Source organism: Lampetra planeri, chromosome 56 (genome assembly GCF_965212315.1).
Source record: "Lampetra planeri chromosome 56, kcLamPlan1.2.h2, whole genome shotgun sequence".
In the NCBI taxonomy this organism is placed as follows: Eukaryota; Metazoa; Chordata; class Hyperoartia; order Petromyzontiformes; family Petromyzontidae; genus Lampetra; species Lampetra planeri.
The window spans coordinates 5285198-5297198 of NC_136162.1; the positions used below are offsets into that span (position 1 = coordinate 5285198).

A 12001-nucleotide genomic window follows, 5' to 3' on the forward strand; every position below is an offset into this window, starting at 1 on the left:
GAAAGAACCAAGAAGATGAATCCCTGCAGTCACGAAAGCTTTAAATCGAAATTTAACGTCCCCGTTGCTTATTTCCCCGTTTCCATCCACAATTATACGATGAAGAAGTATTGCTCCGTGGTGAGGCTCGTAACTTCTCTGCCGTACGGCAGAACGGCGTGCAAATTATTTGAGCGTCGTCGCACAATACCAGCCGGGTGCGCCAGACTATTCCGAATTAAGCCACTAACGTGTGAAAGACACGGGCCAGATGGCTGTCGAAGCAAAATGAAGGTGGTTTGAATTTTTTTTAAGGTACCGTTAAAGGGCCAAAATGTGATTAAGGGCACTAAGTTTTTTTTATTTAGAACATTGTGTTATCGATGCCGTGAGCATGTGTCCAGCAAAGAACAGAGTTACCTACCGCTTGACTTGAAATGTTAAACAAACCCCCTGCAAATCTTACCTGTTTAATATGCTCACTTGAAAAAGAATTTTGACGTCAAGAGACTAAGAGGAAGAAAAAAAAAACTGGAATTCTCCGCTCCATGCACATTTTTATTTCGAACTTATTTTCACAGGTCTCGCTCAAATCCCCCCCCCCCCCAACTTCTTTACGTATTGGTTTAATATTATATTCTGTTGCACGCTTTATTTTCTTTCACTGTTACGTTGTACGTCGGAAAGCAGGGAGCGTGAAGTTACATTCAGATGTTGGGCCGAATTAACCCCTTAGTGGTGCGGCACGCCGCAGCTTTGTCTGTCATCGTTGCGTCCCGCCTTGCAACCTGTGAATGCTGCAGCCCAAACGACTAAAGTGCAAACGCGTTTGTGAAACCACAGAGGGACGTGGCGAGTACTGACAGTGCTAAACACAAAAGGTGACATGGTGTAAAAAATAAAATAAAAATTGAGATACCTTTGAGGTTTTGTTGATTTCACTGCTCGTAATTTTTCGGGTCGACGACACGGAGTTTTGCAAGCTGTCGCCAGTGTTTCGATTTAAAGCTTTCGTGACTGCAGGGATTCATCTTCTTGGTTCTTTCGGTAAAGTCACGTAGAAGGGAAGTAATAAAATAATAAAACATAATAAAATAATTCTCACGTTTTGGCCACAACGCAAGCAGCCGTCCTCAGGTGAAGACCAGGTCTGTCGGGGAGACAGCCTTTATTAATGCTACCCCTATCCCCTCCCTTTGATGCTGCTAATCCTGCATAATGCACGGGCATAATGACTTTGAAACCCCCCCGCCCACCACCTACGCATTTCACAAGTAGTACTAATCACATTCCTGCATTTTCCATAAATATGCTAAATTCCTTTTGATATGCAAATTATTTTGTCAAGGCGCCCTTCCCCCCTTCCAACCCAGCTTAAATATACGCTCCAAGCGTGGTGGTGTTCCATTCAGACGCTGTCTCCCCGACAGACCTGGTCTTCACCTGAGGACGGCTGCTTGCGTTGTGGCCGAAACGTTGTGAGAATTCTTTTATTATGTTTTATTTTTATCCTTTTATTACTTCCCTTCTACGCGACTTTACCGAAAGAACCAAGAAGATGTCGCCAGTGTGTTGGGCATGTACGACAGCCCACTGGCGATCTGGCATCCTTGTAAAGCAATGGCGTAATGCATGACCTCTCATTAGCGCACCGTTGGCTACCTACGGTGTGAAAGAAGTTCATAACATAGGTGACACTTGCCACTCCCCACTCCTCCTCAAGGTGGGCACCAAGTACAGTATTCCTCCCCCCACCTATACACGGCCAAGTGCCGAAAGATCCCCTTCCAGGCTTCGGTGCTTACCACCACCACAACAACAACAACAACGAACCGAACATGTACGTTTGGGAGATGGGGCCACGCCACGTGACGTCACGGGAAGTCGTCCGGCACGTGCAGGCGTGCGGAGCGGGCCTGCGTGTACGCCATGAAGCTGCAGCAAGCCGCTTGGAAGAGTGCGAAGGAGAGGTGTGGCCCACGCACGGCCTTGGAGACCCGCCACAGGAACTCCAGCTGCCGGCCTTTAGGCGGAAGCTCGATTGTTCGGTGCCTGTCGCCGCCGGGAGGGCGAGAACGAATCGGGATCGGAAGGGTATTTTATTTATTTATCCTGGGTAAAATCCGACGAGCCGCGAGGCTCTTGTTAAATCACGGCCTACCCGTACCCGGCCGCACCAGGGTCGCAATTGGGTACCCGATACCCGTACCCGGCTGGGTATGGGTAGCCGGGTATCGGGTAGGGTACGGGTATCGGGTACCCGATTGCGACCTCTGCTGCACGTGGACAAAGCTGCGTGTGTCCCCTTTGGTGCCGTTTGGCTTCACTTACTGCACTGCGAGCCGGTAGTTGGGAGGGATGGTCAGCAGCACGGGGAAGACTCCGGACACCACGAAGCCAACGAGGGCGCCCCTCGCCACCGCCGCGCTCGTGGAGGAAGTCTCACCTGACGGCACGGCACGGCACCGCCGGGTTAACACGGTTGGCTGCGTGCGGTGCGAAAGAAGTTCTACGTACGGCTGCACGGCACCATCCACGCAACATCCACGGCGCGAACGAGCAAACGGTCAAAGTCGTCGTAATTGGTACACCTGGAACTCGTGCCATTCTTACGTTTAAAGCTAATTTATTTTACATTTGAAGCTTTCGTGACTGCAAGGATTCATACTCTTAGGTTTTTTTCGGTAAAGTCACGTAGGTAAAAAAGTAAAAATAAAATTAATAAAAGTAAAATAAAAAAAATAAAAATCACGACGTTTCGGAGGCAACACAAGCTTCCGTCTTCAGGTGGAACCGTCACAGCACGATTGCTGTATCAAGTAAAGAGAAATTCCAAGAGACCCGACCTTGTATATATACTGGTTGAGGGGGGAGGAGCCAAGGTAGGCCCCTGTATCGGAGTTTTGTATTATTATGGTAAGGTTGGTGCGGCTGAGGCTGCTGCTAGGAATGAGCCTTTGTTGTGTAGACTGGTTGAGCTGGGAGGTGCCAGAGGTGTTAAGGTAAGGCTGCTGCTAATGGGACTGAGCCTTTGTTATGGAGATGGTAAAAGCAAAAAAAGCAGGTCAGGAAGAAACAGCCTCCTGCTATGTTGCTGGGTGGGTAAAACTTAAAGCAGGAAACCAGTGTGTGAAAAAAGAAGCTAAACATGATAAAACTAAACTGGCTATGAGTAAACTGTACGGTAACTAAAGAATAGTGCCTGTCAAATAAGATGGTCCAAATATGTGGAGTGTAAATCTATGTTTCACGAGCACAATTCTACGCGCGCGTCGCGAGCGTAAGAAGTGACCTGTAACGGTCGAATCTAAGCATCGACTACATCGGAATCGTAACATTTCATCCTGGAGGAATCCGGTGAGGCACGTGCCGCCAGTGTATGCACGAAACGACACCTCGGAGGATGGGCGCAGACACCAGGCTGGTGTACGCGACGGTGGTCGTCAGGAAGGGCAGGAAGGACAGGGGGAAGCTGCTCGCAAACGCCGCTCGCTTGACGCGCAGCAGCCGCCGCCAGTAGCTGTTGGCGATGAGGCCCATGAAGGCGGCGTTGAAGCCCATGGCCGGCGGTCCGAGCAGAAACTGGCCCCTGTGTGAAGATATCGTTGACCGTTACGGCTCTGCCGAAGCACTTGGACAGATTCGACGCGAAGGTGAAAGGAAGGAGGCTCAGAGGTGCTGCCGGATCACCAGAATACCTTTGGAGGTTAAACTAAACAATGGTTTTATTTTAAGACAGATGTAATGCAGACTGTAACATCTAAAATATGTGACACAATTGTAAAGTAACGCCGGTTATGATTTGCCTCGCTGTGCCTGGCCAGGTGCCACAATGACAAGAGGACTCGAATCACAATTGGAAGTTGTACGAGCTCAAATCCTGGATGACGAGAAAGAATTTGACTTCACTTTGTAACACACACAGATGTCACGTGATGTCGTGTTGTGGCTAAAGACAAGGAAGTGAGTTTGACAAATCTGCTCTTTTATTGGTCACATTTTAACATAGATTACTGCATTTATTTCTCCGCACGGCCGGCTTTTAATTTCATGCCAGAAAATGTGAAATCGTACCTCTCGTCAGCGGGCAGCTTGTTTATTTTCCTTCGTTCACGCTCGCCGTACAACATGAGCCACACAGAATCCTGAGCGTCCGATCCATCTGGATGGAAGGTCCTGGCACGATCCATTTGCTCCGATCTGTACGACACAGCAACGGCCACCCACGTGAGACCCAGCGGCACAGCCAACGGATTTGTGCAGGCGGTGCAACTGCACCAGCGTCCACGGGCTGGAGGGGGGGCCCAGGCTCAAGGGATACAAATAGGCGGGTACGGAAGGTGGACAGAGGAAGGGCCCCCAAATGGCATTTCGTGCACCGGGGGGGGTGGGGCCTTGTCAACCACGGTACTGATCACAATAATCGTCATCTTTATGTAAAAAGCCAGAACCCTGATGTGACACTAACTCCGTAACGCTATCGTTAATAATCATGAGCGGGTGACGTCACTCCACGGGGGGGGGGCCACGGCTAATATCGGTGACGCGTGCTTGCTACGATTCGGTCCTGGCCCCATCTACCTCCCGGCCCCCACCCTTCACGAAATCGCACTTACCAGCGAGGGGAAGTATGGTCAAACAACTCCCACGGGGAAGACTTCTTAACAGCGGAAGACTGAAAAAAGAGGGGCGGGTTGTAAAAAAACGAAATCATGCAAAATTAATGGCGGCTACTAATTGCACGCTGCAGGAATGATCACAGCATGGATGTTCCTCATCACCACAGTGGGAATAGCGTCTGGTGAGGAAATGACAAATGGAATCGTTAAATCCCGCACGACCCAATTAATGTGTTTACTGTCTTGGGTATTAACATAAAAAAATGTTAAAACTAGAAAACTCTAAGAACAAACGGCAGTGCCTGTAAACAACAAGACAAAACCATAATTCACCGAGATACAGAATGTTTATACTCCTTTGATTCTTTCGGTAAAGTCACGTAGGTATAAAATAAAATAAATCACGACGTTTCGGGCGCAACACAAGCGTCCGTCATCAGGTGGGATGCTTGTGTATGGATTCCTGCAGTCACGAAAGCTTCAAATCAGGATACAGAATATTTGCTGTACAGTACTGGACTGAATTGGTCCCCATGTCTGTGTTCCGCGATTCGCTACACCAACGCGCACTGACCGGCGTGGAGAAGTATGGTCAAAGAATCCCCACGATCCACACGGTGTTGGCAAGGACCTTTCATCCAGCAGTGGATTGTCACGAGAGCCTGTACACATACACACGTACAATTAGTTAAGAGGCACAGCACAGTTGCATTTATCTTCGATAAGTCACGCCCTGGTACTGGCAAAGGAGGTTTAATGATGTAGATGCTGACCCCGAGCTCTCATTACTTTGATAGTGGCGTTGTCTTTGAGCTGTATGCCTTTTGGCGTCCTCTGGTCTAGCACCAATTGAGACGAGGCTCAAAAGAAAGCTGTCTCTGGTGTGGACCAATCAGTTTCAAGGTGTGTTTTTTGTTTGCATTTTGACCACAAGTATTGTGGTTAATACACACATGATTCCTTGTAAAAAGGTTTCAGTTTTGTTGCCAGAAAAAAGGGGAAAAGCCCTATTATTCTGCTTTCTTTTGTTGGCCGTTTCCAGAGGCCTCACTGAGAGCGAAGTGGTCTTTGCTTCAAGGCGGCTGTTAACCGAAGACTTGTCCATACCTGTCAACCCCTTATCAGAGGTCGCAACCGGGCACCCGATACCCGTACCCTACCCGATACCCGGGTACCCGTACCCGGCTGGTACCCGTTTGCGACCCTGGTGCGTACGGGTACGGGTAGGCCGTGAGTCACTGGTGAGTAACCGTTTGTCACTCATTTCCCAACGTCTCGTCTCTTTTCACAATTCAAGTTCCTAGAATCAACCCACCCGCGCCTGCAACATGGCTTCATCCCAGAGGTCGCAATCGGGTACCCGATACCCGTACCCTACCCGTACCCAGCCGGGTACGGGTAAGGGTACGGGTACCCGTTTGCAACCCTGGTGCGGACGGGTACGGGTAAGGAATCAAAACCCGTTTGCGACCTCTGCCCCTTATCAGTGCCAACCTTATTATATTATTGCCAATTCGGACCTTATGAATGTCAACCTTCATCCTACAAAGTCCCATCACGAGCGAGAAACACAAACAAATAGACACTTTTTTGTCATTGCCCGTATTGAAACGGCTGTAACGCCGTATGGAGCTGAAAACTCAATTTGCCTGTACAAGAACACGGGGTATAAACCGTGTGGGTTGACACGGTATGTAACTTGTCAGTGGTGTCATCGGCATCAGAGCGAGCGAGCGTGCACAGTCAATTAAGCAGCGGCTCGGATGACGCCTGAACAATAATAACAACGCTCAGAATAGAGGTTTTTGGGGGGTTAGATCACGTAAATGTATAAGTGTGTCGTTAAAGCCCGCCACCACCCGACACAGCCAACTAATAAGGGTTGTCATGTAAACAGAATGTGGCTAATTCGTCACTAGTACAGCACTAGTGTATAGTAGTGTAGTGTATAGTAGTGTATAGTAGTGTAGTGTATAGTGTAGTGTATAGTGTAGTCTATAGTAGTGTAGTGTATAGTAGTGTAGTGGTATAGTAGTATATAGTGTAGTGTATAGTGTAATATACTAGTACAGCACACCGGTGTGTTGGAGAGCCAAGCCACAACATTTACAATCTGAGTACGATGTTTCGTCAGTAATTACAACTTGCTTCATCAAGCTTGGCGCACCAACACACCGGTGTGCTGTACTAGTGACGAATTGGCACGTTCTGTTTATAATATTTGTTTGTGTTTCTCACTTGTTATGGGACTTTGTAGGATGAACTTTGAGATTTATAAGGGCACGCGGTGACCAATAAGGTCTGAGTTGGTCTGTAATAAGGTAGGGCACTGATAAGGGGTTGACAGCTATGAAATGTAATAGGCAATGACTCTTCTATCACGTAAACACATTCCTGCGGAGGGAGCTGGTAGGAACGTTGGGTTGCTCGGTCAATGGCCAGGGTCAACGGCGGCGTGGTGTATTCCGCAAATATGCCCGACTGTGAGGGCGGGCACAACCCAGCGTGAGTAGGTTAAACGTTGAGTTTTAAAAGGGCACCATGGGGTGACCAGCTCCTCTCCACCCAGCCCCACCCCTCACATTTTTGGATGCACGACGGACGGACACAATAATCCCCTGTGGGCTGGTGTAACCAGGAGGTTCCTACCAGTAATAGCTCCCACCTAAGCGTTACGTGCAGCCTACATTGTAAATAATTCGTCCCACTTCCGTTTAACCTTCTCACTTTACCCAGCCAACATGCCAACAACCTTGGCGTGTGCTTCGTTAACCATGTTAACTGGGTAACCGCGTTTACAACGGCCGACTACAACGCTATAATTATCTAGATTACATTACAAATTAAATTAAATCCACTTGGCGTCAATACGTTTAGAAATTCACCACACGGCCCTAAATCCGCGCAGCCAAAATACGAAGATGACAAAAAAAATCCGAAATTCGCCACCAAGTGGCGGCGACGTCACAACGGCGCCCGTGCCAGGCTAGGTGCACTTTGAGGCCGCGTGAAGTGTCGAAGGCTCTATTTATCTTATTATTTTTTACCTACGTGACTTTCCCGAATAAAACCACCAAAGAGTATGGATTCTTGCAGTCACGAAAACTTCAAATCTAGAATGTCGAAGGCTCGCTTGCTGCAAAGGAGATCAGGGGACAGACCCGGGTGGTTGCCGTGGGTTGACCTACTCAGATGACCGGCAGATGCACCCAGCTTGTGCCCTCTACTGTGCCAACAGGTTGCATATTAAGATGTTTTCTTGATCATGTTTTTGTTTCTTTGTTTGTTGCAGGTGCACCCGATTCAAGAGCCGAATGGCTCACACGGCTATACCTAATCAATGAACTTGAACTTTATCCGCTCGTTACTGTGAGCGTCGCTCCTCCCGCCCTCCGCCGTTGCTTGGAGGGCGATTGCCTCCAACTGTTCAAGGCAGCGTCCTTCACGAGCCTCCTCCTCCTCAACAGAGGCCGATCTTGACCACGCTGGTCCACATCACCGTTTAGCCCCCCCCTTACCCCTCTCTCTATCCTTGCCAAATAGAAGCTGTTTAGGTAACAGCAAGAACACAGCAAGAACAGACGCACGTGTGTGTGAGTGTGCGCGTGTTTGTTTTTACCCCCTGGGCGCAGCCATCTTGTCGGTGACGTCACCCGTCGAGCGCGGTTGCACCGATTGGCTGACGTTGCGGGTGACGTCACGTCAGGGGCGGGCGGGGGGGGAGTGGGGTTGTGGATGTGGAGTGGTGGGGGTGGGGTGGAGTGGTGGGGGTGGTGGTGGGGGAGGTATTGGTCGTGGGGGTGGTGATGGGGGTGGTGGTGGGGGGGGTGGTGGTTGGGGTGGTGGGGGGGTGGTGGTTGGGGTGGTGGTGGGGGGGTGGTGGTGGTTGGGGTGGTGGGGGGGGTGGTGGTGGTTGGGGTGGTGGGGGGGGTGGTGGTGGTGGTTGGGGTGGTGGGGTGGTGGAGTTGGTAGGGGGGGCGGTGGTGGGGGGGGTGGTGGTGGTTGGGGTCGTGGGGGTAGTGGTGGTGGTGTTGGTGGAGGTGGTGGGGGGGTGGTGTTGGGGGGGGTGGTGGTGGGGGGGTGGTGGTGGGGGGGGTGGTGGTGGGGGGTGGTGGTGGTGGGGGTGGTGGTGGTGGGGGTGGTGTTGGTGGGGGGTGGTTGGGGGGTGGTGGTGGGGGGGGGGGTGGTAGGGGGGTGGTGGTGGGGGTGGTGGGGGGATGGTGGTGGGGGTAGTGGGGGGATGGTGGTGGTGGGGGGGTGGTGGTGGGGGGGTGGTGGTGGGGGGGGTAGTGGGGGGCGGGGCGATTGAGAAGACACGTGGTCGTTTCTCGCTCCACGTGTTGTGGGGCTTCTATTGAATCCGCATCGCAATGCATGCACAGGGCGACCGAGTAGCCAATGCAACCGCGTTTGCGTATAGCATTGCATGTCTTATAACACGGCGTAGATATACATCGATAATTTAACGTTGCAATTTCGTGTAAATTATTTCTTAGTGTTTGTATGGGATGCTGCATTGCACAGGCTGCGCTACGACCACTAACGTTAGGTGGTATTTAAAAAAGCGAACATATTGGTTCATAAATCGTACTAGTTTTTTTGGGTCCGCGGTGTTGATATCCCCTGCTGTCAAACAATGCCTCTGTGCAAGCAAGGTGCGTTGGGGATTGTGTGGGTTCTGCGTGCATATGTGGAGTGGTGTGTGTGGTGTGTGTGGAGTGGTATGTGGTGTGCGTTGTGTGGTGGTGTGTGTGGTGTGCGTTGTGTGGTAGTGTGTGCGGTGTGTGTGTGTGGTGTGTGTGTGGTGTGTGTGTGGTGTGTATGTATAGTGTGTGTGTGGTTGGTGTGTGGTGTGTGTGTGGTGTGTATGTATAGTGTGTGTGTGGTTGGTGTGTGTGTGGTGTGTATGTATAGTGTGTGTGTGGTTGGTGTGTGTGTGGTGTGTATGTATAGTGTGTGTGTGGTTGGTGTGTGTGTGGTGTGTATGTATAGTGTGTGTGTGGTTGGTGTGTGGTGTGCGTGCGCAAATGCACATGGGCTATCGGTTGTAGCGTGTGCTTGTGGTGGGTTATTGTGGTGGTGGTTGTGTTGGTGGTGGGTTATTGTGGTGGTGGTGATTGTGGTGGTGGTTGTGTTCGTGGTGCGGGGAGCGGTGGTGCAGCGGTTAGCGCGCGCTGCGCTACGAAACCGGCACTTGTCCCCTACAGTCTGTGAAGGCTACACGGGGGATCTTTGTGTTCGTGTTGGGTTGTGTTCCTGATGCATTGTGCTCGTGTTGTGGACGTTTGTGCTGGGTCTGTGTTATGTTTGTGGTGTGTTGTGTTTGCTGGGGTTGTGGTGGGGGTTGTATTTGTGCTGCGGTTGTGTTGGGTTTGTGGTTGGAGTTGTGTTTGTGTTGTGTTTGTGTTGGGGGTTGTGTTGTGTTTGTGTTGTGTTTGTGTTGGGGGTTGTGTTGTGTTTGTAGTGGGAGTTGTGTTTGTGTTGTGTTGGGGTTGTGTTTGTGCTGGGTTGTGTTTGTGCTGGGTTTGTGTTTATGTTGGGTTTGTGTTGTGTTTGTGGTGGGGGTTGTGTTGGAGTTGTGTTTGTGTTTATGTTGGGTTTGTGTTGTGTTGTGTTTGTGCTGTGTTTGTGCTGGGGTTGTGTTGGAGTTGTGTTTGTGGTGGGGGTTGTGTTTGTGCTGGGTTTGTGTTGGGGGTTATGTTTGTGTTGTGTTTGTGGCTGGGGTTGTGTTTGTACTGCGGTTGTGTTTGGGGTTGTGTTTGTGTTGGGTTGTGTTTGTGGTGGGGGTTGTGTTGTGTTTGTGTTGTGTTTGAGGCTGGGGTTGTGTTTGTAGCTTGGGTTGTGTTTGTGTTGTGTTTGTGCTGGGGTTGTGTTTGTGTTGTGTTTGTGTTGTGGTTGTGTTTGTGGTGGGGGTTGTATTTGTGTTGTGTTGTGGTGGGGGTTATGTTTGTGTTGTGTTTGTGCTGGGGTTGTGTTTGTGGTTGGGGTTGTGGTTGGGGTTGTGTTTGTGCTGGGGTTGTGGTTGGGGTTGTGTTTGTGCTGGGGTTGTGTTGTGGTTGTGTTTGTGGTGTGTTGTGTTGCTCTTTAATCCCACGTGGTGAACGCGCTGCGAGTTCTGTGCGTGAACGAATCAAGAATTTGGAGCAAGCGAGAAGAAGCAATCGCATGGCTGTTCTGTTCTGTGTGTGGTACAAAGTGGCGATGTCGCTGCATAAGCAAGGCACGTGTGTTGTTGAGGATGCTGCACTTTCACAAGGCTGCCGTGTTGTGTTACACTCTGCGTTGGGATGACCTTACTGTCCGACTCAATCTTGATTTGAAGCTTTCGTGACTGCAGGGATCCATACTTTTTGGTTCTTTCGGTAAGGTCACGTAGGTAGAAAATAAATGTAATTAAATCACGACGTTTAGATTGCAATACAAGCAATCATCATCAGGTGGGAAAACCACAGCAAGAAACATTTGTTTTGCTAAAAAAAAAATTGCTAACATTGTTTTTCTTGCTGTGGTTTTCCCACCTGATGATGATTGCTTGCGTCGTGATTTTATTTATTTTTCGATTTAAAGCTTTCGTGACTGCAGGGATTCATCTTTATTTTATTTTATACCCACGTGACTTTACCCAAAGAACCAAAGATTACTGCCCGACTGTTTATCTGGGTGCCGTGGCGGTGAGATGTTAACTACCTCGATTGGCTATGCAGGAGGTTCGTGGGTTCGATGTGGAACCCTGACGCCTGCTGCTGTATATTTGGAGTTTGCGTGTCTCTCTCTCTCATAATCACGGTGGCTAGGAGATGTTAACTACCTCGCCTGGTATGCAGGAGGTTCGTGGGTTCGATCCGGAACCCTGACGCCTGCTGCTGTATATTTGGAGTTTGCGTGTCTCTCTCTTTCCACCGTGGACGCGTGGATTTTTCTCCAGGTCCTCCGGGTTTTTCCCTCCACATTTAAAATCGATGTGCCTTTAGAGTGTTCGATTTCCACACGACGAGCCACTTCGTTCGGGTTCAGTTCCGTCGTTTAGTTACTTGCCGTGAAACGTCGGACAACTAAACAACCACAAACGAACAAACAATTTAAGCGATGGTTCAATCTTTTCGAAACTACACCACTTGGTGTCGGCTCTACTTTACATCTTTCATGAACACTTAGTCGGGGCGACGGGATTTGAAACGGCGGACTCGCGGGCCGGGCGGTGCCGACCGACCCCCCCCCCCCCCCCCAGGCTGACCCCGTCAGGCTGACCCCGCCAGGATGACCCCGCCAGGTTGACCCCGCCAGGCTGACCTCGCCAGGATGACCTCGCCAGGATGACCCCGCCAGGATGACCCCGCCAGGTTGACCCCGCCAGGATGACCCCGCCAGGATGACCCCGCCAGGATGACCCCGCGAGACCGGCT

General features: G+C 50.4%; 1 protein-coding gene across 1 annotated transcript; it reads right to left on the reverse strand.

The window, feature by feature from the left end:
- Positions 1-1598: 1598 nt before the first annotated feature.
- Positions 1599-8294, reverse strand: LOC144735698 (transmembrane protein 126A-like). Its single transcript, XM_078618177.1, has 7 exons — positions 8218-8294; positions 5173-5260; positions 4596-4654; positions 4054-4179; positions 3375-3568; positions 2311-2425; positions 1599-2031 (listed from the first exon to the last, which is right to left on the reverse strand). The coding sequence occupies exons 4-7, from the start codon at positions 4167-4169 to the stop codon at positions 1854-1856; spliced, it is 603 nt and encodes a 200-aa protein (XP_078474303.1). The 5' UTR covers positions 4170-4179; positions 4596-4654; positions 5173-5260; positions 8218-8294; the 3' UTR covers positions 1599-1853.
- Between the last annotated feature and the right edge of the window lie 3707 nt (positions 8295-12001).